Source organism: Triplophysa rosa, linkage group LG21, assembly GCF_024868665.1.
Source record: "Triplophysa rosa linkage group LG21, Trosa_1v2, whole genome shotgun sequence".
Lineage (NCBI taxonomy): Eukaryota > Metazoa > Chordata > Actinopteri > Cypriniformes > Nemacheilidae > Triplophysa > Triplophysa rosa.
Window position 1 is genome coordinate 5,082,403 of NC_079910.1, and position 16,899 is coordinate 5,099,301.

General features: G+C 39.2%; 1 protein-coding gene across 3 annotated transcripts in view; it reads right to left on the reverse strand.

The window, feature by feature from the left end:
• chchd6a (coiled-coil-helix-coiled-coil-helix domain containing 6a) overlaps positions 1-16,899 on the reverse strand; it is a 54,199-nt gene that overhangs the window by 18,483 nt on the left and 18,817 nt on the right. For all 3 annotated transcript variants that reach the window (XM_057319935.1, XM_057319934.1, XM_057319936.1), the window contains 2 exons: positions 11,656-11,726; positions 864-999 (listed from right to left, as the gene is read on the reverse strand). In XM_057319935.1, coding sequence (XP_057175918.1) covers positions 864-999; positions 11,656-11,726 — 207 coding nt within the window. The remainder of the gene's footprint in view (positions 1-863; positions 1,000-11,655; positions 11,727-16,899) is intronic.

The window sequence follows — 16,899 nt, forward strand, 5'->3', positions numbered from 1 at the left end:
TCTGTTGAACACAAAAGAAGAAATTTTGAAGAATGTAGGAAAGCCAAGAAGAGGCACTTTTGACTACCGTTGTCATTTTTCCTACTATGGCAGTCAATGGTGGCCAAGAATAGTTTGGTTACAAGCATTCTTCCAAATATCTTTCTCCGTGTTCATCAGAACAAAGAAATGTATACAGATAAGAAACAACTCGAGGGTGAGTGAAGAAAGAATTTTTATTTTTGGGTGAACTGTCCCTTAAAATTATTAATCATTATTATAAGCTTAGTGTTGTGAAACAGGGTATGTATGGTAAGGAGACCTTTTTAAGCTATACGTTTAAGTAAAACTATTTTAAAAAATTGAACACAGCGTCTTCACAATGCAATTCTCATACTACAAGACAAAGAAAAACACAAGAAAAAAGAAAACTTGAGTTGACCTTCCTCAACAACTATTGCAGTTGGACAAGTAGTAGATCATCTAGACTCCCCACTAATCTGTAAATGTTTTTGCTATCGTAAATTATAAATTAGAATTTAATTCTTTACAGTCAATGGCTTTACAAGTCAAATTTTGACCAATTACGTTGCAAGTTAAAAAGTTGAAATTAGTTGAATTGACTAATTGAAACTTATTTGGATGAGTTTGAGTAAAGTAAAAATGCAAAATGAAGATTTAAAATAGTACTTTCTAACTGAAAGTAGAGTGTACTGTATTTTTAATAGTGTAAAGTCAAACCCAATCTAATAAAATGCATCTGTATACAGAACCACAACAATCACCTAAATCCTGCTTATATGGACATTCTAAACAGTATTTTGTTGTATACAGCAGAGAAGTACACATATAGAGGCGTGGGGTGAACATTTATTATTTCATACCTTCTTGGCAGCATTGATGCACTGCATGTACTCTTTGGCCAGGTCTGAACACTGAAGTGTCTGTGTGCGGTTCTCTCTGTAACAGTTCAGGATCTGAGCCTGCAGGTTCGTGCACACGGGCTCCATGTTACGTGGCCTGCAAAAGAGGTCAAAGGTCAGTGAGCATGAAGTCAGGAGGATTTTTTATGAATGCAAAAAAATTCTGCACACAGTGGCAGTGAAGGCTTTATACAAAACACAAGCAAAAAGCCCCACGAGATTCAGTATAAAGTAAATCGCATGACTCACTCACACCCCCCAGCCTCAATTCCACACTTCCTGTGGATGCTTTAGTAGAATGAATGAATGCAGGGAGACAGGTAAAACTGAATTACCGGCAGAGTGGATATTCATTAATAACAGCGATGTCGAGAGTGGCACTGACTAGAAGAACTATGATAAATAACTCGGCGAGCGGAAAGGAGGTGTGGGGGGTGAACAGACCCGGCAAACCCCACGGTACATCTGTACAGTAGACCCTGAAGAAATAAAGAGTGCGGCAAATAACCTGTCGATCATCATTACATCAGACAAACGCATTCGCTCGAACTAATAATGCGCAACGGAGCGCCCTTTGTTCCTATGATTGTATAGATGACAGTTATTGATTCAGATCATTTATACGGAGATCTTTGCTGAAACTGATAATCTAAAGCGATCAAATGAAACGCGAGTATGAAAGAAATACATGGATTTTAAAGAGCAATTTGTTCAATCGAGTTAATCACTTTGGCTGCAAGGTGCAAAAAAAATTCAGCTTTCGAGATTTCAAGTTAAACTTGCAATTTATTTATTCAATACATTATTGTTGAACTTATGGTTAAATTTGTCGTACACTCTGATAATGCATTGCTTCAAGAGAATAACAAAGAAAGGGAACTGTGTTTTATACAGACATGAAAATGTAACTGTGTAAAAAAATAATCTGATATTTAAAAAAATAACAAAATTATTTTAATTAATAAATGATTTATTAAATTATTTTAATACATTATTTTAATTCATATAAAAAAGTAAACAATGAGGTTAAACAAATGATGTAAAATGATATCCTATTATCTGAAATGGTGGTAAATCATCTGCAGTTGTACATCTATGTATGTGGAAAAGTTGATCACAAACTGCAAAAAATAAAATATAAATGAAGAGGTCATTTGCAAAACAGATAATTCCGTTTTTAAAGATTTTCAAAGTAATATCAACCAAACTGCAGTTGGGTTGTTTTGATTAAGTAATAATAACTCAAAAAATAGAGCTAACTAACACAATAAAAAAATGATAACATTATAAAAAACATGACTTAAAAAAATAAAGTGTAGTGATCTGTTTTTGCAAAAAAAACCTCTTCGAATATAGCAGAATAATTTGGGATTTATACAGGAACCTGTTCAATCACACTAACTACTCTTGCCACATAATTGACAAAAGCTAGCAAGATGTCACACCAGATATCACTGAACTGATTAAGCAAAGTGAATCTAGGAAACCCGGCTCTCCTGCTTAACCGCAACGCAACGGCTCGTTTGAGAAGTTCGACTGACACCCCACTTAATTGAAAGGCGATTTAAAGCCTCGGCCTGGCTTAGGTTTCGCTTGCGAGTCTTGACGGCGGATTCAATTAAAACCCATCAATGACCACGCCATTGCCAAAGATACGACATCTGCCAATCTCCTTCAAGCAGAGTCCCACGTCTTATCGCTGTTTGGGAAAGCAGACGTGGGAGAAGGATGCTGAAAACAAACTTTCGTCAATAGCACATCTATGCATGTTAGAAGGACGCTGTGTATCAGATGCTGTATTTTATCAGCCTCAGAAAGTGCTTTTTATTTTAATTACCCCGTGAGAGGAAGAATGACTACAGTAGTCACACTCTTTGCTCTGGTAGATAAGAAACTCTCCTTTAATTTCAAATAAACTGCCTTCATCAGGAAACGGAGAAGGTATCTGATAGAGCAGAGGGTTTATTAAAGCGGTCTGAAGCAGAAAATTGTCTTGCTCAAACCCGGACTGAACCGAACTGAACCAAATTAAAGGTGAGGTCCTTAATAAAAATATTAGCCGACCGCTTTGAAGAGCGAAATGCTCGCGTGTTTAACGCTCGTCGATGCTCGTTTCCTCGTTTCACATCTGTAAATAAATAACACTGCGCTTAAAGATTAAATGTTAATTACGAGAATTTCGTCTATTATTTGTAATCTCCTTAACGGAGCGCAGAGCTACAGAACAAAGCGCAAAGACTTCAGAAAACCTTTGCGAGGCGGAAACCCACAAAGCGCAACTCAAAAAATATGGAAATGAAATGCAAAGAAAAAGGCGACTACAAAAGATTAAATTAGCTTAAAACACATTCGGTGCGTGTAGGAGCATGCGCTTGTAACTTGGAGAGACAAGCTCATTATTCTGATGCTAAGGAGCGGCACGCCGGCTGAAAATTGCTAGATTCCAAAGGCTGCGCGGAGGTTTAGCTGCCGCCCGCTCATTAATTATTTCCAATCGGCTCTTGTTGATAAGAGGAAAAACAAGACCGCGGAATTACGGCGCTACAAAAATCTCTCCGAACTGGGATTACCGTCTGAACGCTCCAGAAACGAAGATAAACAAATAACGGCGAGGTGGGGAAAACACAAAAACACGAAATCAAACTTGATACAAAGCGTAAGCCGTTATCAGCTCGGAGTTTGGCTCGACATGTTTTTCGAATCGAGGGTCTGAAATTAACGAGATTAGAGACGCTGTTGCCTTGACCTCGCTCGAGCTCATCTGGCAGATGAGAACCTCGCCTTATCTCGACGACTCTCCTTCCAGGGCTCGCTCGCACTCTGACAGCTTTTCAATTGACTGAGCACGAGCTCGCTCCCCTCTCCACCTCTGCCGCGTCCCTCGCTCCAATCCTCCCGTCCAATCTCACCTGTAGGGGCCGGCGTCTTCGCGGCGATGGGCCCCACTTAAACCTGACAGGATGAAGAGAGGATGGGGGAGAAAAGATAGAGGACGAGAGAGAGAGAAGAACTCGGAGGGATCCGACAAAGCTGGTAATTACTGGGTCTGGGCTTGCTCGAGCAGCAGGTCAGGGTTGCACACCTCTCTGCAGGGTAACTGTGTCTGAAGTGCTGAGAAGACACTTCACTTCTTTCCAGTCAATCATCAGGTGGAGCTCAACAGTCACGCACACTTCCGTGACCCTCGGCCCGCTGCACAGGGACAGGTGCGGAGAGGAGATGTTGCTCTGCTGTGACCGAGTGAGGGGTTGTCGAGGTGCGGGAACATTTCCTCAGAACAAGAGGTGATCACGCTGTAAAGATCTTGCTTTCTTAAATCTCTCTTTTGTACAAACGTTCAGTTCCTCTGTAATCTCTCCCTGCGCTTTGTGGGTGTATCTTAAAGGGATAAGGTTACCCAAAAATAATTCTGTCGTGATTTATTCGCTGTCATGTCACTTTAAAACCTGTATATGGATGTCTTTTCTGTGAACCACAAAAGACAATATTTTGAGAAATGTCTCGGTGGTTTTGTGTCCGTACATTGGAAGTCAATGGGGGCAGGTGTTGTTTGGTTACCAACATTCAATAAAATATCTTCTTTTGTGTTCGGCAGAAGAAAGAAAGTCATACACGTTTGGAGTGACATGAGGATGAAATCTTTTTTATTTTTGGGTGAACTATCCTTTAAGAAAATGGTCTACACACAAAATAAGCATTAAAATGTGTTTACACACATAGTGGGATTAAAAATAACCTTACCGGTCTACCCTCCGGACATTCTTGACTGTGCGTGTGAACATTGTAAAGGTCCAGTGTATGAAATTTAGTGCCATCTAGCGGTGAGGTTGCAACCGACGGCTCAATCCACCCCTCCCTTTGGAAGCACTACGGTGGCTGACACAGAACAAAGATGTTACGTTTTCGTTTCTTTGCCGAAGGAGATAACGTAGTTACGAACCGTACTCTGTAGCAGTTTGATCGTTTAGGGCTACTGTAGAAACAACATGGCGAATTCCATGCAAGGGAACCCGCGGTGTATGTAGATAGAAATAGCTCATTCTAAGGTCATAAAAACATAATGCTTCATTATGTCTGAAGACATAATTATGTATATTATACTGCATTTCTGTCAATAGATCTTCAAAAAAATGACACATTGGACCTTTAAGGATAAAACCGTTGCAAAGTTTATACATCAGGCCCCAGATCTGTAAACCACTATCCTTCACCGCCTACATAAAAAAAAAGTAAATCGAAAGTCTCTAATTCAAAGAAAAAAGTCCTTATAATAAGTAAGCGCGATGACTCACTGTCAGATAAAGCTTCACCGTTAGTTTGAATAATTAAAGTGCATGCAGAAATGTGAGAGGAGACTGCTAAACAATAATTATTGTCAAAATGCGACATCCCAAATCCTCCCGCATTTGTGAAAAAGGCGGCACGCAAAAAGCCTTAATTTCTCACGAAAAACACACAGTTACTTTTATTTGGGTTGCGCAAGACGTATGAACATGTGCTGTAATGTGACTGGGTTAAATCAAAGACCGGTGACCCGCGGTCTAGTCGCAGCGCTCTCCCACCCACCCTCACAGCCAACAGCTCCTCTAATGAGAATCTTTCCTCTGACAGACCACAACCAACATCCGTCGCAAAATAACAACAAATGCCTGGCTGAGGCAATTTAATTGGCTGCCACAGACCGGGGAAGTTTGCTAGGAAGGGAGAACAAGCATGACGATGACCAGATGCACTTCTCGCTCTTTTCGTTTGCTTTTTTCAAAAGTGCAAAACGCTTCTAAAGAGTTCGCATCACTACAAAGTGCAAAGATCAACAGGAAGTCAACACATCTGTTTTGTCAATGTTTCTTTATTCTATTCATTCTCACTACATCTGGCTTTAAAATGACATGATGGGGTGTATCTTATTCTTTTAACAAGAAGTCATATTTCATTAGAAAATTAAATATGGGAAAAGATATAATGAATTGACAAAAACTAAATCAAGCCTGTTTAAGGACCTTTTACTGTGCTTGTAAATCTATTTGGACAGGATGGTTTTTGTTACTGTATTACTTTAATTAGAATTTGATTTTTTTTTACATCAAAGTAATTGTACAGTTTTTAATTGTCATAAAAACAATATAAAAAATGTAATAGTTTAATAAAGGCTTAATTTTCTTTATGCTGTATAACATTACTTGCATTATATAATGAACTTAAATTATAATATATACACTCACCTAAAGGATTATTAGGAACACCATACTAATACGGTGTTTGACCCCCTTTCGCCTTCAGAACTGCCTTAATTCTACGTGGCATTGATTCAACAAGGTGCTGAAAGCATTCTTTAGAAATGTTGGCCCATATTGATAGGATAGCATCTTGCAGTTGATGGAGATTTGTGGGATGCACATCCAGGGCACGAAGCTCCCGTTCCACCACATCCCAAAGATGTTCTATCGGGTTGAGATCTGGTGACTGTGGGGGCCATTCTAGTACAGTGAACTCATTGTCATGTTCAAGAAACCAATTTGAAATGATTCGAGCTTTGTGACATGGTGCATTATCCTGCTGGAAGTAGCCATTAGAGGATGGGTACATGGTGGTCATAAAGGGATGGACATGGTCAGAAACAATGCTCAGGTAGGCCGTGGCATTTAAACGATGCCCAATTGGCACTAAGGGGCCTAAAGTGTGCCAAGAAAACATCCCCCACACCATTACACCACCACCACCAGCCTGCACAGTGGTAACAAGGCATGATGGATCCATGTTCTCATTCTGTTTACGCCAAATTCTGACTCTACCATTTGAATGTCTCAACAGAAATCGAGACTCATCAGACCAGGCAACATTTTTCCAGTCTTCAACTGTCCAATTTTGGTGAGCTCGTGCAAATTGTAGCCTCTTTTTCCTATTTGTAGTGGAGATGAGTGGTACCCGGTGGGGTCTTCTGCTGTTGTAGCCCATCTGCCTCAAGGTTGTGCGTGTTGTGGCTTCACAAATGCTTTGCTGCATACCTCGGTTGTAACGAGTGGTTATTTCAGTCAAAGTTGCTCTTCTATCAGCTTGAATCAGTCGGCCCATTCTCCTCTGACCTCTAGCATCAACAAGGCATTTTCGCCCACAGGACTGCCGCATACTGGATGTTTTTCCCTTTTCACACCATTCTTTGTAAACCCTAGAAATGGTTGTGCGTGAAAATCCCAGTAACTGAGCAGATTGTGAAATACTCAGACCGGCCCGTCTGGCACCAACAACCATGCCACGCTCAAAATTGCTTAAATCACCTTTCTTTCCCATTCTGACATTCAGTTTGGAGTTCAGGAGATTGTCTTGACCAGGACCACACCCCTAAATGCATTGAAGCAACTGCCATGTGATTGGTTGATTAGATAATTGCATTAATGAGAAATTGAACAGGTGTTCCTAATAATCCTTTAGGTGAGTGTATATATATATATATATATATGTTTAAAATGATCTAGACATTTCTTCATAAGATTCACCCACTAACAACAGCCATGTATTGAACCTAAACAGATTCAAACCGCTTGCGGGACACCCAATCCACCCAACAAACGGGTCCAGCTGAGTTTCTTAACAGCACCGTAGGTTAAGTTATTCGCCTCGGCTAGACCGCAGTTCCTCAGCAGGCGTTTTTTAATTTAAGTTATCTGATCTACCACAGTTCTCGCCTCAGGATAGGGCAGGACGGCCCCGGGCCATCTCACAGCTCTACGTGTCGGGAGAAGCGGGCGAGAGGGATTCTGAGCGGCTCAAGGCTGGTGAGGATTAAACTGCGGCCCTGTCATGCTCCAGGAGTCGGAGGTCTGGAGCCTGCCGTACACTCGGGGATTAAAACCGGGATTAAAACATCGGCTCCACGCAGGTAGAGGAGCAAAACCGCCAGCTAAAGCTGCCAGACATACCACTGCCAACAAGTGGATTGAATTGATAGAACAAACTGTACCTAAGCCAGTGCAGAAATGAGGGAAAAGAATGACTTGGCAACTCAAATTTAATTTAAACTCGACATGAAATCAACATGTGATTTAGAACACTCATAACTCATTTGACTCAGATTGCATACTTCGATCCAGCCAATTGATGGATAAAAACAAAGCACCACCTTACAGAACCAAAACAACTGCAGGTTATCCTTTTCTCAAGCAAACCTTCAACGCATTTCTCATGCAAGCTGTTTTAGCCAAAGAAGGTCATTCGCTTCCATCAAAGACAAACATAACACAAAAGCTATGAGGTAGGCTGGTACAGATGTTCATCTACGCTCTGATTGGCAGACGGGTCAACCCCAGAGAGAGCTCATTACCCAGACGCCAACATCATTTGTGTAACCTCATAGAAGTCTCCTCATCTAAATGATCTTGCACCTATGACTGTCACTCAACGACAGCTGGCACGAAGCCTGCGAGATTCAATAGAGACAAGGGGAAACAAGCTTTCACACGCAAGTCATGTGCACTCCACGAGAGCTCGCTACGCGATACCAGAACGGCCTTGTGTGATTATCGTTCCAAATCCGTGTTTAAATCTAGCACAAAGCATGCTGGGAAAGATGAGTCACAAGCCATCTGCAGGTTTAACGATTTAACGGTCAAAAGTGTTATTTTTGCATTGTCACACATGAATTCAAGAATTTAGAAATGTCTGAATGATTGCGAACGTTTTCACAGATGCACAGAAAACTCAGAGTGCTTTATTCCGTGAGAGGTTAGGAGGACCCGCCAGACTCAATAACAGGGCTCCGGATATAAAACTGGCATTTCAAATATCCACAGAGGTAAACATTTTTCTCAATAACATACAAACCTTCTGAGACAGACTATAAGCTTTGAGTTTGTTAAACAATGGTAGATGCTTTCGTGGAAAGCTTTTAGCATTTATTAAAATGAACGATTATTAGACTTTCCTATAAGGTTGTTTTTGTCAGCATTACTTTATGCATTAGCCAACATGAACAAACAATCCATTCCTTTTTTCTGATGAACACAGAGAAAGATATTTGGAAGAAAACCAAACAGTTCTTGGCCACCATTGACAACCATAGTAGGAAAATTGACAATGGTAGTGAAAAGTGCCCCAGCAGGGTTTTTCCTGCATAGAGAAATTGGAGGCGGCCGCCTCCGTCAAATGTCGTGCCGCCTCAGACTCTCGCCAAAATTATGTCGTGAGTCTTCACAAGAAATGCTGTGTGCATTTAACACTGTCATTTGTAACTGCAGTTGCTGCTTTACGCCACAGTGGAGGCGCTGTTTCGTTATCAGCACACTGAGGCGCATAAAAGAGTTAGCTGTGTTTCAAGGCTGTTTGTTTTGCATCCAAGTAAGTTTCATTTCTTGAAATTTCTTAAATGAACATGACGTACATCATTGTAATGTCTTTAGCTGTACAGTTGGATTGTTGAATCAGCGTATACTGTACACAGCGAGTTCGCCAGTATGAACGCACATTGCGTTCAGAACGACTCGCACACGAATGACTCATTTGAACCGATTCATTTAAACTATTGAACTTTTCAGTCACTAGGGAAGATCATTGGATCATTTAAAGTGAACCAAAGAGAATGCAAGATGTGAATGAGCTTTGCTCATTTAGTAAGACTGGTTAATTCAGTTGGCTATTGTGGGCTGAAAAGTTAGTTGAAAATGATAAAAAAGCTTTATTTGATTAAAAAAATGAATGAAAGTAATGTTTTATGTAACTTAATAATTGTCATTTTTATCTCATTTTATTAACTTTTAATATGTCAAACTCAAAGTCACTTTGGTTAAGCCACTTAAAGGTATGGTAGGCCTCGTGTGTGTGTACAAGATCAGGATGGCACCACCTCCGCCTCATTTTGAGCCAGGAAAAACCCTGCCCAGAACTGTTTGATTTGCTACATTCTTCAAAATATCTTCTTTTGTGGTTAACAAAACAAAGAAACTTATAAAGCAATTTTTCCTACTATGGACGTCAATGAAAAGCTGTTTGGTTACAGGCATACCAAATATCTTTCTCTGCGTTCATCAGAAGAAAGAAATGTATACAGATTTGGAACGATTTTGGGTGGACTGTTAATTTAACATCCAATCCAGTCCTGCTGACTGAAATGACGACCGTCTGAAATTCCTGTAAAGAAAACATTTAAATATACCAGAACCCAGACTAACAAATAAAAGAGTTAAGTTCTAGAGACAGAGAGACTGTCCGAAAAGTGCAGGAGACAGAGTACCGAGGTGGAGAAGACAGATAAATGAGGGGAAGAGGAAAGATGTGATAAAGCAAAGATCCTCCAGCCGTAGTGAATAGTGAGCGGCTCGGGGCATCTGAAGGGTCGTGAGGAGCTACAAACAATCTGCATTAATTACAGCAGTCAAGAGATTTCATTCCAAACCAGTGAGAACATGTCTGTTTATCCTACACAGAAGAAAAGGAATTGGCTTTAATGAATCTCAACCGCAATTTTATCTCAACAATTCTACAACCCGCTTCAGCGAGGCTTTTTGACTAGGCGTGTTTACTAATTAAATAGTTTTTATTTCATGGCAAAAACACGCGTCCTCTTTACTAAACACACACAACGCTATTAAGGATACTTCTTACGTAAAATACACTGTAAAACTTTTCTGTAGTTTTATTTATGAAGTTTTAAATATTTTTACTAGAAAACAAAAGGAAGAATGTCATTTTTTGCAGTGTAATCCCAGTAATGAGACCAGTCTCTTCTTGCTCATTTTGAATATCAAAAGTCAAAAGTGTTTTAATTCTGATTAAAGTTGAACTCAAATTAAAAACATTTTACTAATTTAGTTAATTCTATTTACTAATAGAAAAATATTAAGTAGTAATCAAATCTACAGTAAGTTTAAGCAAAATTACAGCAAAGTTTTACAGTGTAGCCTATTTGCAAAGCTCGCTACAAATACATCGACGACGCGTTCATTTAAATAATGCGGGCACGTTTCACTGTGGTATAGCGTTTAATATGAAAGAAAAGGCCAAGAACATGAAAGCAAAGAATAATAATCGATGTTTGTGGCAGAGCCTTGGATGTTATATTAAAGTTAATGAGAATCTGGCTGTCCTTCCTAGCATGTTCTACTCTCCCTAGATGCACTTTCTTTCATTTCACCATTTCCCGAGAAAGGACAGAGATGACCTATCTCCATAGAAACCAGGCCATTTTTCTTTGAAAGCAACGGAGCAAGGCTACGGCAGTGCCACGCTTTTGACCTTATCATCAATTATGGAGTATTTCAGGGAGTAAACTAGCAGTGCACAGAAAGGCTTACCTTGCAGCTAACATGATCATTAATTTAATGAAACATCTTCGAGGCACTAAAAAGTCTCAAAAAAGTGGAGGTTATTATAGGGTTGTTTTCAGGCAGAACAAAATAACCGCTTTTATTATCTGTCTTGTTTGTTTAGTAATGTCTACATCAACTATTCAAAATTGGCACCTCAACCTCCGAGGCCCTTTCGTGAAATTGCTCAGACTTTTGCACCCACTTGACTTAAGTATTCCCTTTCATGTCTTCAGATTCTAATGACAAATCTTTTGTAGCAAGGCAATTAAAAATACATCAATAAGAAACTTTTGACTTGTCTTTTTGAGTTGAATCCTGCATTGAACCCAAAACATTATTAGGACTTTTTATCTTTTTATAAATTTGTATTCTAATGTTTACATATAACTTATTAATAAAATACTGGGTATCAAAGCATCACAGTGTTTTTGTTGAGGTGTATCATTTGTACTTACTTTATATTGGCTTCACTTCGGGCCGCAGCGGTGTGGAACTGTTCGGCGGACATCTTGAATCGCTCTTCATTCTGAAACACAGGCAAAGAAAACCCTTATTATCAGCTAAATAAAAATATAAGATACCGTATTCTCTACAAGATACAGTACTTTCAAAGCAGTCAAGCTAGCCTAGCCTATTCTAAAGACCAATATCTTTGTAAATATGTAAGTATTAGATGATGTCTTATTTACAGTGCACAGTTAAAAAACAATGATGATCTCAAATAAGTTACATAGCATTAACACTAGAAAATACTTAATAAAACTTCTCTAGGCTGCTAACCTCAGCCTAGAGAATGCTAATGAAAATATTTTTTTTTATTAATTATTTTATTTTCTGCATTTTGTTGTTTTACAAACTCTGCAGAAAGTCCTTGCTATATTTAGTTGAAAAGGGCATGAAGAGAGAAAGCAAGAGTTTGGAAATGTTTTTTAAAGATGCCAGTTTTTTCTTTTTGGGACTAAATATTTAAACTCATTAAGAACGCAATGATCATCATTAGACAACTCATTTCACAAAAGAAGATTCTGTTAATGTGATTTATGCCAAGACATTGGACACTTGCATCTATTTCTGATTTTTAATTCTTCATATACAATTGAAATAAAAACATGAATAATGATGAATAAGTGGTGCACCTTTAAAACAAAAGTTTTTGCGTATACCAAATTCTGCTTGCACCAAATGAAATAAATAAAATAAAGAGCAAAAACCATTAGGACGATAAAAGAGAGGATGATGCCGTTTTGCAGGATTTATGCCACACTGACCTAAAAGCAAGTCCTGTATCAGTACCCTTTTAAGGAGCAATTCCTAACAGATCTTTGATTCACCCAAAATTGAAATTCTGTCATCATTTACTCAACCTATTGTCATTTCAATTCCTGTTTGACTTTCTTTCTTCCGCAGAACACAAAAAAAGATATTTAAAATTTTCTTTTTTGGGTGAATCATCACTTTAATGCTGTGAAAGAAAACTAATCCTCAATAATAAGATTGAGACTCCAGACCCCAGACTAACCAAAACACTGGACCGTGCAGATTTAATGCAACTATAATGCAACTATTGAGATATCCTTGTTGTCTCTGGATACTTTAAAAGCCTCCATGACATTTATGTCTTTTACCACATAATACTATCTGAACTTCATCACCGCAGCTATTCATCAATGGCCACAGGATAAATGGATATATGGTCTAAATGAACAACTGCTTCTAAATGAGAACATTAAAAGAAAAGATATGAGTTGTCCATATGAAAAAGCCCTCTTGGTTCTCTGCATACATTAGCAGTGGGCAGTACTTCCTATAGCGGCACAGCAGGAAGGGATTTGTTAGTTATAATCACGCAGCTGGCACCTGCTTTGTCATTCCCTTCGCCTGGCACTGACCGCCAGCGGCACCCTTGCCTATTTAAACAGCCAATTCAGTCAATGTTTTGCTTCATCACGGGGGTATTTCCAGTGATATTTCCTTCTAAAGACGAGGACTGGAGAATCTATGCAGCCAAGTTTGCAATAAGCAAAACATCAACTATTAGTTTTGCCAGACTACAAACCAGTTTATTGCACTAGTAAAAAGCACCTAAAACTTGATTGGTTGACAAAATTGGAGCAGGACAAATAATGATGTTATCTGAGGAATATGCCAAATTACAGTCATGAAAAGAAACAGGCTTGCACCTGCAATCCCAACTACTTCCTATTCATTTTCTGTACGCTATTTGATTTCTGAATGGAAAAAAATACAAAGTTTAACTAATAAAATGTATAAAATAAAATAAAGCACTCATTAAAAAATTTAACAATTATCTTCTGTTAAAGAGAAGAGTTTTAAAGGTTCAGTGTATGAAATTTAGCGGCATCTAATGGTGAGGTTGCAAATTGCAACCAACGGCTCACTCCACCCAACAATGTCCAAAGGCAATTACACACAAGCAACACCAATACAATAGGAAGAAAAATAATAATAATAATTATATATATATATATTAATAAATAAAAATAAAAACATCACAATGTCTCCGCTCAGCCTGATATAAAAGCTAAAGAATACAGGTGGGTAAGTAATGACTTAAAAATTCCAACAGTCTGAGCAGTTCTTAAGTGTACAGGTAAACCATTCCACAAATTTGATGCCACCACTGAAAAAGCACGGTCACCTTTATTTCTTAACCTGGTTCTCGGAACATCAAGAAGCATCTGATTGCACGACCTCAGTGCTTTTACAGGTACGTGTGCATTCAAAAGCTCAGATAAATAGACAGGCGCTAGCCCATTTAAGATCTTAAAAACAAATAATAAAATCTTAAAATCAATCCTGAAACGAACAAGAAGCCAGTGTAGCAAAGCTTACACTGGGGTAATGTGCTCATACTTTTTAGTCCCAGTCAAAAGTCGAGCTGCTGCATTTTGGACTAACTGTAAACGTTGAAGAGATGACTGATCCACACCAACATATAAAGAGTTAAAATAGTCTAGCCTTGATGTTATAAAAGCATGAATTACACATTCAAACTCCTTACGCGGAAGGTAAGGCTTGACTTTAGCCAAGAGTCTCAATTGAAAGAAACTGGCTTTTACGACAGAACTAATCTGTTTATCAAATTTAAGAGCACTGTCAAAAATCACACCGACATTCTTGGTAAAAGGACGAGTATACAAGCCTAAATCACCCAGTGCATCTACACAAGCACTCAAGTCCCCAGGACGACCAAACACAACAATCTCAGTCTTATTTTCATTAAGACACAAAAAGTTCTGATCCAGCCATATTTTTAAATCTCTCAGGCAATTAAGTAATGACTGAAAAGAAGCTTTGTTCTTAGTTTTGACAGGCAAATAAATTTGAACATCATCTGCATAACAATGGAAGGAAATATTGTGCTTTCTAAAAATATACCCCAAAGGCAGCATATACAAGGAAAACAACATAGGACCCAATATTGACCCTTGGGGAACGCCACAAAAAAGAGGGCCAGCAGATGACGAGAAATCACCAAGGTGAACAGAAAAACTTCTGTCTGTCAAATATGACTGGAACCATTTAAGTGCTATGCCCTTAATGCCGACACACAGTTCAAGTCTAGACAAGAGAATAGAGTGGTTGACCGTATCAAAGGCCGCAGTCAAATCTAAAGGAACTAAAACAGCAGAGTTACCAGAGTCCACAGTTAGATCATTCAAAACTCTCAAAAGGGCAGTTTCTGTATTGTGACGGGGCTTAAAACCAGACTGAATTTTTTCATAAATACTAAATTCATATAAAAATGATTGAAGTTGATTAAAAACAACTCTCTCCAAGACGTTCGATAGAAAGGGGAGCTTAGATATAGGTCTAAAATTAGACAAAATTGAAGAATCCAAGTTGTTCTTTTTAAGAAGTGGTTGCACAATGGCATGTTTAAAAGTAGCTGGTACACACCCTGAGCTAAGAGATGTATTAATCAAAAATACAACGCTTGACCCAACAGTGTCAAAGACAACTCTAACCAAGCGTGCAGGAATACTGTCAAGGGGGCAGCTTGCAGGATGTAGCTGTTTAACTATGTCGGAAAGATAAGAGAATGTGACCGGCTCAAACTGCTGAAAGACAGCTGAGCAAAAGGAAAAACCAGAAGAATCACTAATAACCGTGACGGGTGGAAAACTAAGACCAGCAATTTTGTTCACAAAATAATTCAGAAAGTTTTCACATACTATTGAAGATGGCACAACAGAATCATGAGGGTTAACAAGAGAGTTAAAAATATTAAAAAGAACCTGAGGCCGCTGGCTATTACTTTCTACAAGGTCAGCGAAAAATGTAAGTTTTAGCAGATTTAACTGCTCTCTGGTATTTACATAATGCATACTGCATCATTTCGAACGAAATAGTTCATTTATCCTTTTTCCACTTTCTCTCAGCTACTCTGCAGGCACGTCTGAGAGAGCAGGTGGTATCATTCAACCAGGGTTCTGACAAACTTAAGAAAGTTTTTTCCTCAGTGGAGCAACAGAGTCCAAAATCTCAGTACAAATACAGTCAAATAAAACCATGAATTCTTCTACACCAACATCACAGTCATCAAGATTGTCCAAAAATAAGTCTTTAAAAGTACTTGAAAATTGTGCAGCAGTGAAAGGGTTAATAGCCTGCACACTGCGCGAAGAAGCACGGGTAGAAAACCCAGGATTGGGAACAACCACAGTAAATAAAACAGGCAGGTGATCTGAAATACATATGTCACATATTTCACTTATAGTAAAACATAAACGATACGACAATACAAGGTCCAAGGTATTTCCTTTTTCGTGGGTCGGGCCAGTGACTGACTGCGTGAGATTAAATGACTCAATAGATTCACAGCACACATGTATGTTAAAATCACCAATAATTAAAAAACGGTCATATTTTAAAGCAATCCCATCAACAAAGTCGGCAAAATCCTGAATAAAATTCTTATCATATTTTGGAGGTCGATATACCACCGCACATAACACAGTCGCCGGAAAGTTTGTTTCAAAAAGTTGTAACTCAAAACTGTTGAAGGCATCCACCGCTATCTCCCGACAGTGAAAAAACGATTTAAAAACTGAAGCTAGTCCTCCACCTTTACCGGTAGTCCGAGGGGAGCTTAAAAAAACACAGCGGGGAGGAAGAAGTTCAGAGAAAGAAATTGACTCTCCTGCATGAAGCCAGGTTTCTGTCAAAAACATGAAATCCAGCTCATGTGAAGTGAAAAAATCATTCAGCAAAAAGGTCTTGTTAGCTAGCGATCTAGCATTAATCAAAGCCAAACGAAGAGTGGAATCCTCACTGGCCGACGGCACTGCACGGTTCAGCAGGCGAAGGTTCGAAGAATCCACACCACTTCTGCGGGCCCAAGGCACAATCGACAGGTCAGCCTCAGAAATCGCCGTCGGAAAGACAGGACGGAGCCACCTGCCTCTCGCCTCCAGCGAACGGGCAACAGGAACACAGCCTGAGGACATGTCACGCTCACACACGAGGACACCAGGTAAGCCTTGAATCTAACCAGGACACCTCCGCGCTTCCACTGCGTCTCCAGCACTTCTTGCGAGGAATAACGCATGGCAATCGGTGTAAAAATGCCGGTATATCTGCCAGGAAAGGTGGAAGGTCCGTAGTCTGTTGGTTTTCCAACACATGTCTACAAAAAATTACACATTGGACCTTTAAAACCTGTGATGTTCCTTCAA